The 14,382-nt window shown below is 43.6% G+C and overlaps 2 protein-coding genes across 3 annotated transcripts; one reads left to right on the forward strand and one right to left on the reverse strand.

Moving 5' to 3' along the window:
• Window positions 1-625: 625 nt before the first annotated feature.
• Window positions 626-8,636, reverse strand: msto1 (misato mitochondrial distribution and morphology regulator 1). The gene is made up of 14 exons (XM_029735348.1): window positions 8,399-8,636; window positions 7,467-7,596; window positions 7,060-7,129; window positions 6,892-6,967; window positions 5,721-5,778; window positions 5,373-5,523; window positions 4,755-4,869; window positions 4,391-4,525; window positions 3,857-4,009; window positions 3,456-3,587; window positions 2,640-2,824; window positions 2,260-2,364; window positions 1,918-2,030; window positions 626-1,315 (listed from the first exon to the last, which is right to left on the reverse strand). Exons 1-14 carry the CDS (start codon window positions 8,480-8,482, stop codon window positions 1,056-1,058), a joined length of 1,767 nt encoding a protein of 588 aa, XP_029591208.1. The 5' UTR covers window positions 8,483-8,636; the 3' UTR covers window positions 626-1,055.
• Window positions 8,637-9,474: 838 nt separating this feature from the next.
• On the forward strand, window positions 9,475-14,008 carry LOC115175820 (transmembrane protein 79). 2 transcript variants are annotated; one of them, XM_029735350.1, is made up of 5 exons: window positions 9,475-9,889; window positions 10,282-11,169; window positions 11,685-11,870; window positions 12,119-12,358; window positions 13,131-13,216. In XM_029735350.1, the coding sequence occupies exons 2-5, from the start codon at window positions 10,437-10,439 to the stop codon at window positions 13,133-13,135; spliced, it is 1,164 nt and encodes a 387-aa protein (XP_029591210.1). In that variant the 5' UTR covers window positions 9,475-9,889; window positions 10,282-10,436; the 3' UTR covers window positions 13,136-13,216. The 2 variants fall into 2 exon arrangements, with proteins under 2 accessions (XP_029591210.1, XP_029591209.1); XM_029735349.1 differs by having other exon boundaries at window positions 9,477-9,889; window positions 12,119-12,347; window positions 13,131-14,008.
• The last annotated feature ends 374 nt before the right edge of the window (window positions 14,009-14,382 follow it).

The raw sequence follows: 14,382 nt of genomic DNA on the forward strand, positions 1-14,382 counted from the left end.
CACTGAGAAGATAGTTAGTTTCAAGCTATAGGCAAAGCATCTACCATATATGTGCCTAGGGGCCAGCCATGCAATTTCTGTATATTTTATAATTTTTCAGTAATTTTAACTTGTGTAAAAGTTTAAATGATTTTAACTTTTGAAAGAAATGGATGCGTAATGTAATCCATCTCCTTGTTGCAAGGGCTTGATAAACAGCTTTTTCTTAGCGTTCCGCAATTTTTTTTGCCATAGCTTCAATGTTGCCATCTAGTGGCAAGGACAGAAAAACTATATAAAAGATTACTGCACCTTTAATTTCCTCCGTGCCACAGATTCTAGCAGGAATCTACAATGACTTATATTATCTTAATTTGGGAGACTATTGACAATAACTGGACAGTTGTATAAAGCACATTTATTTGCAGATACACATATATACAGTACTTGCATTCTCGCTTTTCTTTAACTCACATCGTAGTTCTTGTGTTTTTAAAAAAATGGATTCTATATCACTGCATTGTTGTCAAATAGCTCGCAAAGTAAGAATTAGAGAGTTGTGTTTTACAGCGTTTGTATCCTGTGCACGTGGCGAATTAACTTCACTATCAGTTGCAATATATAGCCTACCAACATTCTCCCTTCATTGACCTCTCCTATCCTCTTATTTTGTCTCTCCTTTATTTAATGACTGAGTTTCACAGTCCAAATCTCTTTTGTCAGTTAAAACCGCAATCTTTTACCATAACCGTTCTCTGTCACCATCTCAGTTATAAATGAGAACTTGTTCTCAACTGGCCTACCTGGTTAAATAAAAGGTGAAATAAAAAAAATTAAAACAGCCAGTCCATTCTTTCCAACCAGAATTCACAATCCTTATCAAGTCTCACTGAGTCTTTATGAATGCGATCAGATCCACAGACAAGAATATACAATGTGGATGGGTGGGTCTGTCAATACTAGTCAATGTCGATTGAGACCCATCTATTCAGATGGTATGGAGTGCGCAGAATCATTCCGGGCTAACAATGCGGAAAACAGAAAATGACTCTTGCGGTTCAGCGGTTGTCAATCAATCAATCATCGTCGTCCTCTTCCGAGGAGGAGCGCATCACACCTCCGCTGTCGTTGCGGTAACAGCGGGCCAGGAGGCGGAGTTGCTCCAGGGACTCCTGGAAGTCGGTCAGCTCAGGCCCCTGGGAGAGGAAGCTGGGGGCGATGCGGCGGGGGTCCAGGGTGCTGACACCGCGGTGCAGCTCTGACAGCCACGGGCCCAGGGCCGGAGAAGACTGCAGGGAGGTGAGCACGGGGACGGAGGAGACCACACAGGACCGCTCTGTGGAAGAGAGGATAGGAAGAGGGAGATAAGGTTAGCGGTATAGACCTGACAATAATGAGAGAGACTGTTGGATACAAGCATAGTGAGGCATGAAAATAGAATAGACTTATTTAGGGATTGTGAGGCAGAGATCTGAAAAAAAGTGACTGACATGGAGTGAGCGAGGAAGGGTAGAATATGCATATACAATCACTTGTGTAGCAAGATAAAATGGCTTTTATTATTATTTATTAATACTTGCCCCTTAATCCCCCCCTTCCCAGATACATGTGTAAATATTGCACTAAAAATCATGCCTTCCTATATTATACTTCTGCAAAACGTATATTCTACTGAGCCATTTACTTTATGTTCGTATTGTTATATTTTATTATTGTTGTTGCATTGCCGAGAACGAACCTGCAAGTAAGCATTTAATTGGATGGTGTATACCACGTGTATCCTGAACATTCGACTAATAAAACTTGATAACAGAAACATAGACCGAGTCAGAGAGTGACAAACAGACAAACTTTGAAAATAACTTGAGTGAGAAAGAAAGCGCAGTTAGATAAATGGACCAGAAATGTCAGAGAAACATTAGGATTAGATTTACTCACTGTTGGGGGGAGGGGCTTGACTCTGCAGAAAGCCCTGTGGACCCAAGGATTGGCTGAATATCTGTGGGAAGGGTGGGGTCAGCCTACTGGGGCTGGATACAAGCTGGACCGAACTACACAGAGAGAATGAGGAAATGGTGAATTGTGATTTTCATGGTTTAAACAGCAGGATTGGTTTGGTGTGGTCAATCAAACTACTACAGTCGTGTGTGTGTTGAATCCGTCCAAGTGTATGTGGCCATGTCTCGAAGCCTGCCTATGTGAGTGTTTGACATTGTCAGTGCATGAGTGTGTGAGTGTGTGAAAAACGGGTGCTATTGTGTATGCAAGAATGACACTCACAAAGGCGTAGCGGGGTAGTGAGCATTGATGTAGGAGGCTAGCACCTCTTCCCCACAGTCAAGACTATGCAGCTGGGTGGGCGGCTGCATCCCTGGTCTCAGCTGGCTGCAGATGGGACCACAACGTTACAGCAATGCACATTAACACCAGAGCAACGTTTCCACACACCTTCAGAACCATTAAAAACATCAACTCAACCTTTGACTAACGCTGACAAGATAACTTATCTGATATACATGCGGAGTGATATTGGGAGTTTTGCATCTAAAACCCTATGAGTTGGAATACCCAGATGTACACATAGGCCTACATGCCCCAGAAATACACTTGCAGTTGACAGACTAACGTAACAGTAACATAACAGCCATGTTTTGTCTCACCTGACCAGACTCTGCCCCTCTAAACCCTTGAGGGTCACTGATTGGCCGAAGCAGTGGCCATCGCCCAGCTCGGGGCAAGCCGATAGGGGTTTCCACGGCAACACATCCGCGCAGTCACCCAGGGCGTCGGGGAGAGAGCTGCCCTGTGTCATCGGAAAGGGGAGGGCTCCGTACGCAGCCACCACCTGAGGAAAAACACATCTCGGCCATGTTCATTCAATCAAACTTTATTTGTCACATGCGCCAAATACAGCAAGTGTAGACCTTACCGTGAAATGCTTACTTACAAGCCCCTAACCAACAGTGCAGTTCAAGAAGAGTTAAGAAAATACTTACCAAATAGACTAAAGTAAAAAAATAAATAATAATAATAATAATTGGGCGGCCCGTCATTAGACACCAAACGGAAGAAAACAGATAAACAGGGAGGAAATACACGGACTTGGCCAACAAGAAATGTTTAAATGTTTTTGTTGTGTGCCCACTAAATCAATATGACCCTGGTCTCTCACACACTGTAAATCTGTTAAATGTATAGTAGGCTGTGGGGAAGACAATGATTATCTTGTGCCCTGGACATTCCCTTCTAAATGTTATTTGAGGGGGATAACTGAAGCCAACCAGAGCTGCAGTCTAGCTTGAGCTGTTATTTTAGTCATACCTGTCTAAACCTTTCACAGGTTATTTAACCAGGTTAGTCTCATTGGGAAGAAGAAAATAAAAAATCTGACGAAAGATAGCAGTAGGGTTAGCAATGTAAATGGCTTGATTTTAAACTCAGCAGTAATGGATTCAAAGAAAGCACCCAGCTCTCACCTTTCTCCCGGACACTGCCAGTGCGTCTGCAAACTCCCACATGGGGGTGCTGTTGTGCCTCAGCCTGTAAGGGACAGTAAGGGAGTCCAGGGCCAGAGCCAGCACAGAGCTGGAGTGGTACCACAGTGAGGGCTGGAGGAGACCGAAAAGACAGTGAGTGATGGGAATAGACAGAGAAACACACACACATTTCTGGGGTTGTAGGACATCTTAGGGTTGGCGTGCTAAAAACAACTGTTAGCATCCTCTCAAGCAACGGTGGGGGAGAGCGATGTCAATCATTTACACTACAGCTCAATCAAGTCTATATATTTTCAGCGACAGAATGAATAAATGACTACCAAAATGTGGGAATAGACAGATGATAGATGGGAAAAGAGGGTGGCGTCTGTCTGACTCACGTCGTAGTTGAGGTGGGGGAAGGAGGGGGGTTGGGCGGGCCGTCTGCCCAGCCCGCCCTTCAGGGTCAAAGGGCAGAAAAAGGAGCTGTTATTGGCCATGTGGACCATGCCTAAGGAGTAGTTCAACAGGTGGTAGAGCTCCTTCATCGGGGTCTGAGGAAAGCAACAGAAGAACAATGTAGGACTTTATTCACAACACAATAGTTGTGCATGAAACACAATTACTATGATACGGATAAAAACCAGATTAGTCAAAATCACAGATCTCAGCTGAACTCTATGAATTACATTTCTATCTACAATTTTACAGCGAATAAAACCCATGGCATTACATGACAAAGAACACCTGGGTAATGTTCATTAGGCACCAAACGGAAGAAAACTGACAAACAGGGAGGGACTACCTGGACTTGGCCAATAAGAAATGCTAATTGTCCATTGTGTGCCCTAATGAACATGACACTTGAAGAAAACAGTGCTTACTGATGAACTGCCTGAAAACACACTGCCAAAAACCTCCCTCTTGTCACTCACTGTGTCTGGGTGACTAACAGGTGCGAGCCCCCAGGTAAGGATGCCCCGTCCCCCATAGGAGTCCTGCAGCATCTCGGTGACCTTTGAACCCAGGCCAGAGAAGCCATCAGCCAGGTCACAGAGCACCTGGAACCCCTGGGAGGGAGAGGGATGGCAGAAGGAAGAGCGGGAGAAAGAGAAAGGAGAGATGACAAAACAGATTAAATCAGCCATTCGAGGAGTGATTGTACCGAATGGGGCCTTTAGAATGAACAAAGCATGTTTGGATGGATATTTTTGGTATTCGAGACATGTAGTTTTCCAGGACCAGGGTTTGTGATAAACCCTATTGGAGAGTCATGGTAGAGGATCACCAGTCAGTTACCTGTAGGTAGTCACATTCCTCTATGAAGAAGTGTAGTCTGTCCTCCAGATCCTCCAGCACTGAGCCCTGAAGCAGAGCCTCCCCCTGGCCAAACGTTTCCAGGCGGTGGGCCTCCCTGTAGAACACAATGCCAAAACCAAGTCATTTTCCTGAGAAATCCAAGATAGTTCTGCTGTAGCGTATGAGAAACGCACGAGTCGACCTAGCCACATAAGAAAGGCACTGCGAGTAATGTACTGTAGCGTGTGACAATCATTTTTCAGGTTCATATCTGTTCAACAACTCGTCAACCAAACTTTGGAACTGGTAGGGACAGCTCAGGGCTTCATGCCCTCTTTTACCCCGCTTTTCAGTTTCCAGTTGAGGTTTTGGGTTGGGCAAGGGTGCATCATAGTTAACCTTTTCTTGTCGTCTTCAACTTGACTTTTATTAAAACAAACTATTTGGTTTAAAATATGTAAAGAATAAAAAAGACAGTAAAATAAAGAGGGGGGTGGGGTTGGATATAGGATACGAACCCGGGTAAAGGTTTCATTTTTTGGGTTGGGAATGAGATACGGAGAACTGCATCTTTGGCTGTTACTATTTGACTCTATGTGCCTATGGTGATGCTCTCACCCGTCATGGTTGTACTCGTGGATGACAGAGATTGTGCGGGGGTGCAGGTGGATCCTCAAGAAGTCCGACCATACCCTCACACTGCCCTCCAGTCGATAGCCCTTCTGAGCGCGCTCCAAGCGGCTGTTCACCGTCTCCATGGCTAAAGCCCCTACTCAGGAAACACGGATCGATGAAAAGGAAGTGTGTGTGAGTGACAGAGAGCGGCTTGTTTCTCGGTCTGATCGTCTTTTAGCCCATTTCTGGTCATACAGGTTCAAACATACAATAGTTTGCTAACTTATAAATCATGTTAAATATTGATTAAAATGTCATCTTGGAAATTATACTTTAAAAGGAAGACCTTACCTGAACAGTGAGGCACTGGAGTTGGGTCAAAATCAACTTCAGCCAATATCTCCCCCTTCTGGACATAAAAAGAACTGTCATAACAAGACACTTGAATGAGAGCCTTTCCGAACACGAGTTATGCCTGGTCCAAGAACAACTCCAATTTCCTTCCCCTGGGCCCAGACCGTCGGTGTTTGAATAACTGCAAGTATTGGGCAGGTGTAAGTAATATGGTGACGGCTCACCTAGCCTTTCAACAGGCTTCAGCAATATTGCTTACACCTATCTGGTTCCTTCAGACATGCAATCGGGCTAATGCCGGGTGTACACTACACAACCTTAAATCCTAACGTCGCTGAGCCTCTCACATTAAATTACCGTATTTCCTGTATGTTTTTGTCTTGCCAACGTAGTGGTGCGCACACTCAACGATCTGGCACAGATGGGGTGTCACACACAACAAGATTATTCACTTGGTCATGAGTATTCTCCATACCACCATGCTGTCTTGCGAAAAAACAATGATGTTATTAGATTGTGTAGCTAGAACGAGCTGTGTCTCAAAGCAGCCTCAAACGTTTTCAGTCAGATATTCACGCTTGCCATACAGAGTTGACATTTCTAGCCAACATGTTGAATTGAAAAACATTGCTTGTGAACTTCAGAGCTGTAACGATTTGGCACTTTTGCTTTGGTTAAAGCCAAGTACAAAGGCATACTAGTAGTACTCATTGCTCCTGCGTGAGTCTACACATTCTGGGTTATGCAAAATAACGTTGCCATCTCACTGGCGAGCTCTCATTGGCTATCGCTGCTCACCTTTCTCAAAACTTGACGTTGCACATCTTACATTACAAGAGCATTCCAGATTTTGTGCTGATAAAATTTAACTTTTGAAAATATCACGTCTGGGACTGCTCACAGACGGGATTGGTAACGTCTCTGACACGCTCACATTAAATGAGCGTCGGTGATGGCCGTGCACTCCAAATAGGCAACATGGGGATTTTGTCTCCGATCTCAAAAACTTGTAGGGGACAGCCAAATCGGGGCCAAAATCGATTAGTGTACACCCGGCTTAAAGGTTTAAAGGCTAGGAGTTGTTTTTGGACTATCCTATTTAAAAAGCCTTCATTCTTTGGGTTTAAAGGGAAATAAGTAGTATACTTGGTGTTTGTGTCATACTCACGTCTAGCTTGTCCAGGTCTAGGAGAAAGGAGTTCTTTGTTGGCAGGCTCTCTTTGTGCACCATTACATTGCCCTTCCTGCAAAGAGAAGTAATTTACTTCATACACATAAACAAGGTTTGAGGGAAACACACACACAGACAGACAAATGCACACACACACACACTTACCATGTGATAGCAGTGGGATCCTTCCCAGTCTCATAGAGGCTCCCCTCCTGTCTCAGTGTCTGAAGGCTACCTATATAATGGCAATGGACACAGAGGATGTTGATTCAGTATTTAAATGTGGCCAACCTTGTTGTTCAATCTATATCTACCCCTGTAGCCACAGTAGCAATCCTTACTCCAATGACATGCATTGTTCATTTGTCACCGTCAACCCTAAAGATGTACACTGTAATTGTGGCAAACCTTGTAAAACCTTCAACATGACGTTTACTCAATCTGTGACCTCTAAGTGACATTCAGCAAACCATCTGTGTGAAATTTCAAGGAAGCGGTTAAGTGCTTCAGAACATTTCGGCAACATGGTGCCCTTATGAATGATGCACTGCAGGTTACCAAGGGTTGGTTACCTTTGAGGTCCATGGCGATCAGGCGGGGGGTGTAGGTAATATGACCCCCAAAGGTTTGCCCCTCTCTGAAGAGAACATCATTCTGGAGCTCACCTGGGGGTGCATCTGGGTCATAGGTCAGCGAGGCATCCTGATGCAATACAAACAGAAGGAGAGGGAGGGAGAGAAGAAAATGTATCTTAATAGTGGCATAAGATGCGGTCAAGATTTACATACGTAACATGATTTGCCTTAAAATATTTGCTATGTATACTGTGTCAACTCAAAGACAAATGGTAATTCAATGTATCACCTTCCATGCTGCAAAAGGAGGTGCACTGTGCACCAATTGACAATGTTTATGAAGACAGACAATAAACAGACCACACTACAACAAAAGGTCCCTACACCATAAATAAACCATCTCTGCCTACACCCTCACAGCAAAGACATAGTTAGCAGGCTAGCTATCTAACTTTAAAGCATGTATTTTTTTCTGAGATTTATAATTGACTCCTGGGTTTTTTCCTCGTTGTTACCTAGCTAGCTACAGTACATTATTTTATCTAGTTACTTTTGCTCTAGCGGTATAACGTTAGATGGCTGTGCCATTTCTGTCGATGGTTGTTGCAGTAAAATGTGGGCCACACCCTCGCCTCGCTCCCCTTTGCTGCACCTCTCACCCTCTGTGCACCAAAACACCACTCTTCTCCGCATTGTCAGCCTGGCCATTTCAGTTTGAATGTACGATAACTAGGGTCATGCTAACTAACTACAGTAACACAGTAGCTAGTTATTTCAGAATAGTAGTGGCTAGCTAACCAGCTAACTTAACAACTGGTGCAGTACGTGGCTAACTAAAATAGTAGTTAGATAGCTAGCTTGCACACTACAACTTTTAGAACACATGCATATGTTATATGCAGAAACCGCTAACTTTAGCGCGTATCAACCTGTAAATTCCACCAATGTGTGCCAACGAAGTTTGAATAGTGCCCGAGTTGAAGAGTGACGACTTCTCTACACAGGCTACCCATCGTGACGTCTATAAATTAATACAAAAAAATTATCACAAATGCATAAATCTGTTAATTTCAGAATATTCTTTTAGAATAAGAAATATGACGCTCCATCACGGCAGGAAAACATGACAACAGAGTTATGGATCACTCTAACCGTGTGTGCATCGCTCAGAGGGAGCCCACCCTTATGAAGGCTTTAGCGTCTACTATTGGTTAATAAGAAGTACACGAACGAATATGATTGGCTTTTTATAACGTTTTTCAAAAAGTGGATAGGGTTCGGTTTCACTGCGCCGAGGAGGCGCACGTGCAGTGCACAGCGCTCTGATAGGAGCGCGGTGAGTAAGCAGCCTCTTTATTGGCCTGTTGATTGTAGACAAAGACCCTGTTCAGTAGACTGCGATTTATGAAAATAAAATATTATGGGTAGCCTATATTTACGACGAGAGGATGCATCTTCACCGATTAAAATGAAGAAAATAATTTCGAAAGATTACCAGATGGGTTTAACATGGTATATAGACAAAAGTTTGTTTAACAAACCCTCTCTATCTCAATGTTATATCTGTGGTGTTGAGCTCGCCAGATTGTAGTCCTAAAACCCGGAAATAAATTACTTCTGGTTGGTTCAGCCAAACCTATGGGAAAGCAATCGGGTTTTGGGATAAACGTCGAAAATAATGTTAACACAGGCTTAGGAGATCGTATACGTTTTGTTCTATGATATAATATCAGCCAGTTAACATGACCATTAATAATTATGAAACCTTTATATGTTTTTTTTAAATATATAAATGCCTCAAAATTCACAAAACGTGACTTTATCTGATAAAGATGATCTCATGGAGCAAAACGTGTAGAAAGGTTAACACAGGCTTAGGAGATCGTATACGTTTTGGTCTATGATATAATATCAGCCAGTTAACATGACCATTAATAATTATGAAACCTTTATATGTTTTTAAAAAAATATATAAATGCCTCAAAATTCATAAAACGTGACTTTATCTGATAAAGATTATCTCATGGAACAAAACGTATAGAAACCCCTAACCCTGTGTTTAACACCCACCCTATTTTCGGTGTTTATCCCAAAACCTTACCAAAACGCCATTAATTTCCCCATAAGCGTTACCATGTTAAACCATGGCGGAGTTAGTGCCTACAAAAAAACGCCATTACTATTTTTTCTCTATGGCATTGTAGAAAACCTAATCGTGGACAGAGTTGTCACATGATACTGTGTTTGCAACTACAAAAATGTCCCGCAGTGCTTTACCTTGACACACCTGTGAAACAACCCACCCCAACTTAAGTTTCACTTTACGACCTAGTTTGACAAACACTGGGACAAGTTAACGTATTTACTTGATTAAAACATCATATTGGAATCTCATGGAACAGCAGTAGCCTAAACATCAGGTAAGTCAGTCTAACTACAATTAGGATATAGGGTTCAAAGTTCCGTATATCTTGATGTTTTCACTATGGATTTGGTCCGGTATCGTTAGACCAGACTCGCAAAGCAAGTTTTTACGACAACATCCACATTACACATTGATATAAAGTAGACTAATACTTCTTTCTTTACTTTTACCAACTGTATCTTAGAATATAAAACAATCTCGCTCTTTCTGCGTGCAATGAGCATAAGAATGTTGCTAATTCCCATTTTGCACAGGAAAAGTTCACTTCCTTCCATTTAAAGGATTAAAGTTCAATACTCACTGACTCACAGCTCATTAGCTTATCAAATAGATTGATTTGTAGTCACACAGCAATATATAAACAGTTTTATTGCTCTTGCCTTTCAGGTGAATCAGTGGGACTTGCCCTTATGAGAATGTTTTGTACCAACTTGTTTTATGGAATGTCATTTAAAATGTTGAAACACAATGGTAAATAGTCACTTTGCAGACAGACAGAGAGACAGGCCAATAATTGCACTCACAACACATAGCCCCTAGACATGAATATCATACAGACTGAGACAGGTAGAGAAACAGTGATGTCAGAGCACCTGACTTTAAACCCAGAGCCAGACGAAGACCGAGCTGGAGGGCCTTCTACAACCAGTAGGTCTACTGCTGCAGGACCTCAAACACCTGGATCGGAACAACAGGGCCTAGAGCACAGGAGGATGGAAGAAGAAAAGGGGGAAGAGGATGAGAAGGAGGAGGAGGCAACCAGCTCAGCTGCCTTTGAGCCTAGCACTTTGCCATGGCCGGGAGACAAAGAGATGGCGCGAGAGGGAGAGAAAGGAAGTGTAGCGTCTGAGAGCGAGGGAACTGAAGGGGAGGAGGAGGAGGAGAGGGAGATAGGGAGCCAAGAGCTTCTGGAGGGACAGGAGAGACAGCCAGAGAGTGAGCGAAAGGCAAAATGGAGAGAAAGCATGCCGGAGGGAGAGAGATGGACGGATGAGGAGGTGGAGGGAGGCCAAGATGAGGAAAGGGATGGTTCGCTTGCAGATGATGAAGATGAGGAGGAAGGCCCAGTCAATTGGATGCCAGAAAAGGCTATGCAGGTCTTCACTCCGACAGTGATAGTGCGTCCATCTAGCAAATGGGAGGAGTTCCCACCCGAAAATAACTACTATGAGGAAATGGACACTGAGAAGAGTTCTTTCTTAGAGCCCCAGACACATACAGCCCCACCAGTATACTACTACCCACAATGGACAGAGGAGCGGGACAACTACACACGTATGTACCACTGCCGGACCAAAACCATTTATGTCAATTGGGGTCAGTTCCATTTCAATTTTAATTCAAATCAAAATCAAATTTATTTATAATGCCCTTCTTACATCAGCTGATATCTCAAAGTGCTGTACAGAAACCCAGCCTAAAACCCCAAACAGCAAGCAATGCAGGTGTAGAAGCACGTCAATTCAGGGATTGAAGTGCATTACTATGAAACCAAATATTTGTCATTATGTTGATTTAAAAAAATACAAATAATTTGTTACATGTTTTATTTTTTTATCTGATCTGTTCCCCCTGAAGCTAGGACAGCAGATTCCCTGTTCCCTGCCCATCTTCTGAAAACATCTGAAACCCTACCTCAGTGTTTAAAATAATCCCACAGCGCAACCCTTTTTTTCTTCTTTTAAGTCTTCATTTGTTTTTATTATAATACAACTTTTTTGTTTCTATTTAAACAATTTTCCCATATTTGTCTGTAGTTTTAATTGAACCCAGATTCCTCTGTTATTTAGATATGTGTTGTGGTGACGTTCTGAAACTTGGCCTGGGCATTGGTGCTGCAGCTGTTCTATTCCCTCTACTCGTGTGGGGCGGCTATGCCCTCTTGCCCTTTGATGCCCCGCTACTGGACAGCGCCCCTCTCAGGCTGGTGTACACACTACGCTGCTCCTTCTTTGCTGTCATACCCATCATTCTAGGTAAGACTGGACTATTAGGGTTGGGCTGCGATATGACGTTGTTGCCTATCAGCCATTTAATAGACTTATAATGTGTGTTGCTCTTGGCAATGCTAATGTTTTAATAAAGAAAATTGAACTCGCATGTATGCATTGCTTTGCTGTTCCTCACTTTTTGTCTTATTCAACCTCTGGGAGGGGACACAATCGTCCTCTCCCCCTACCTCTATCCCCATCCCTTGCACTGTCCCCCTTCCCTCCTCTCCCAGGTGTGCTGGTGCAGGGGGTGGCGCGGCTGCACTACGGCGCCTTAACGCCCCTCTACGAGGGCAAGGTGGGGGAGGAGAGCCGGGAGATCGCGGTGCACCGGCACTATGTGGTTGACTCGCTCTCCCTCTTCCTGCTCTACTTCCTGCAACTGGCCGTCATGGCCACCTACATCAGCCAGGACCTGCTCAAGATGGTGCCCCTGCTCACCATCGTCTTTGCCTTCGGCAGGTGTGTGAAATGTATGTACACTACTCTGCCTCAGTGGTGACAGCGCATTCTACACTGTATGTTTATTTGTGTGACTGATTATGTGCATTCACTCTGCAGGTAGCAGAGATGTAGCCTACGTGGCATCACTAGATAATCAGCCGTTTTTGAGATCGGGCATACGTCTGCAGTGTAGTCAGCCTAAAACGTGGCCATTGTTCCCCTTTCTCAACAAGGGCCATGGCTTTTGTGGAGGGATAGGTAATACTGCTTCGTGGATGCAGAATGGGTTGTGTTGTGCAGATGGGTAGTAGCATTCCCTTACCACTGATCCATACTTTCAATCAACATTGTTATCCTTATATTTTCTAACCTTTTTTTATATCATGTTTGTAAACACTTGATATGTTCCCTGTATATTATCTCCATGTTCTGTGACCTATAGAGTTATCTGGTATTCGTTTTGTTGTTCTGCGTCGCCTTTTGGAGATTTGAATTAGTCTTGGCAGACTGGAATTTTGATGTTTTCTGTTAGCAGGAAGTATCTTCAAATTACTATGTAGTCTACCTTAAGTTTTAGACTGGGGCAATATGACAGCGTTTACTAATATTCACTGAATATAGGCGAGTTCGTTTTAACATGGCCGGTGGGCAGAGTTTTAGACCATTCCATTGGTCCTTAAGTGAAGTTTCCACCCACCCGGGCCATGCAAAATGAACTTGCCCCATGTCTCTTCTATAGGCTGAACTACTGGGTTTGTGTGACCCAATTGGCTGATCTTGTTGTGATCTCTCACCCTATAGGCTGATCTACTGGGTGTGTGTGTCCCTAGGCAGCAGTGTGAGGGGGTTGGGCTTCGGCCTCTCCTTCCTGCCCATACTGGTCATGCTGGGCGCCAACCTCTACTTTGTGTGCTCGTCACTCAGTGAAGGTGCTGTCTTTGTGGCCCCGCCCACCACTGCCCCACCTCCCCGGCAGAGTTGGTGGGGCTAAGGAGGAAGAGGAGTAGATACGCCCAATCCTGAAGCCTAGATGGACCCCCAGTCCCTAGACACTTGTGTAGATCTGAAAGATATAAGGATAAATTACTTTGCTTTCTGATAGACCAGGGGCATGCTCAGTAGGCAAACATTGTGCAACCTTGCAGATAGAAATGTATTCCTTACTCTATATGTCAGAGATGCAAGTGTGTTCACAATATAACACACATTCCCCAATGTTTTGCCCTACTGAGGTTTTGTTTGAAATGTTGGTACCCATTCAGCTCTACACAACTGTCATGGTGTTGATTTGGAAGGAGAGAGGGGGGAAGAATCAATCAAGTTCATCAGCTTGGATTTCACCTTCATCTGAAACATTGGATTGCATTTGCAGTGGTTGATGGTGAAATACAATGACTTGAGGCTAGCAACCCCATAGAAGTTGCTTGTAATTGAAGGATTGTGTGTCATATGCCCTATGGGACTCCCAATCACGGGGTCTTCCCCAAGTTATTGACATTTATGAAGACTCGAGTGCAACTTTGCTGAGGTATAAACCTAGTGCAGAGTTGACACTTTTTGAAGAAATAAAAAAAATTCAATGTCAAACAGGCTGGAAGCCCATAACGACAAGGAATAACAAATTATATTTAACTGAAGTAACCAAATACAATAAACAATGGTGTGAGTGGTTGCGTGCATAGATGTGATAATGAGGGGTGTTGAATGGTGCCAAAGCAAACAAAATGGCCACAAAAATGCCACAACCAAAATCCAACAGTGTGTCTGCATGGAGAGTCTCCTCAATGAATGGGGACGAGGTGTATTTATCCCGGGCCCAGGTGTGTCCCATTTCGCTGACGACCCTCCCCGCTTCGCCCACCGACATCCTAATAAGGAAAACGAGAAAGAATACGGCAGACAGAGTGGGAGGGTCGTCACAGCGGATATAATTGTTTCAACTGTGCAATGTTTACATTTCATTTCCAAATTTGTACAGCATTTAATACTCCCAAAGGATGGGAATGAAGAGTATAATTGAATGCCTACATGCAATATGTGCCTTATGTCTGTA

This window comes from Salmo trutta, chromosome 36 (assembly GCF_901001165.1).
Source record: "Salmo trutta chromosome 36, fSalTru1.1, whole genome shotgun sequence".
In the NCBI taxonomy this organism is placed as follows: Eukaryota; Metazoa; Chordata; class Actinopteri; order Salmoniformes; family Salmonidae; genus Salmo; species Salmo trutta.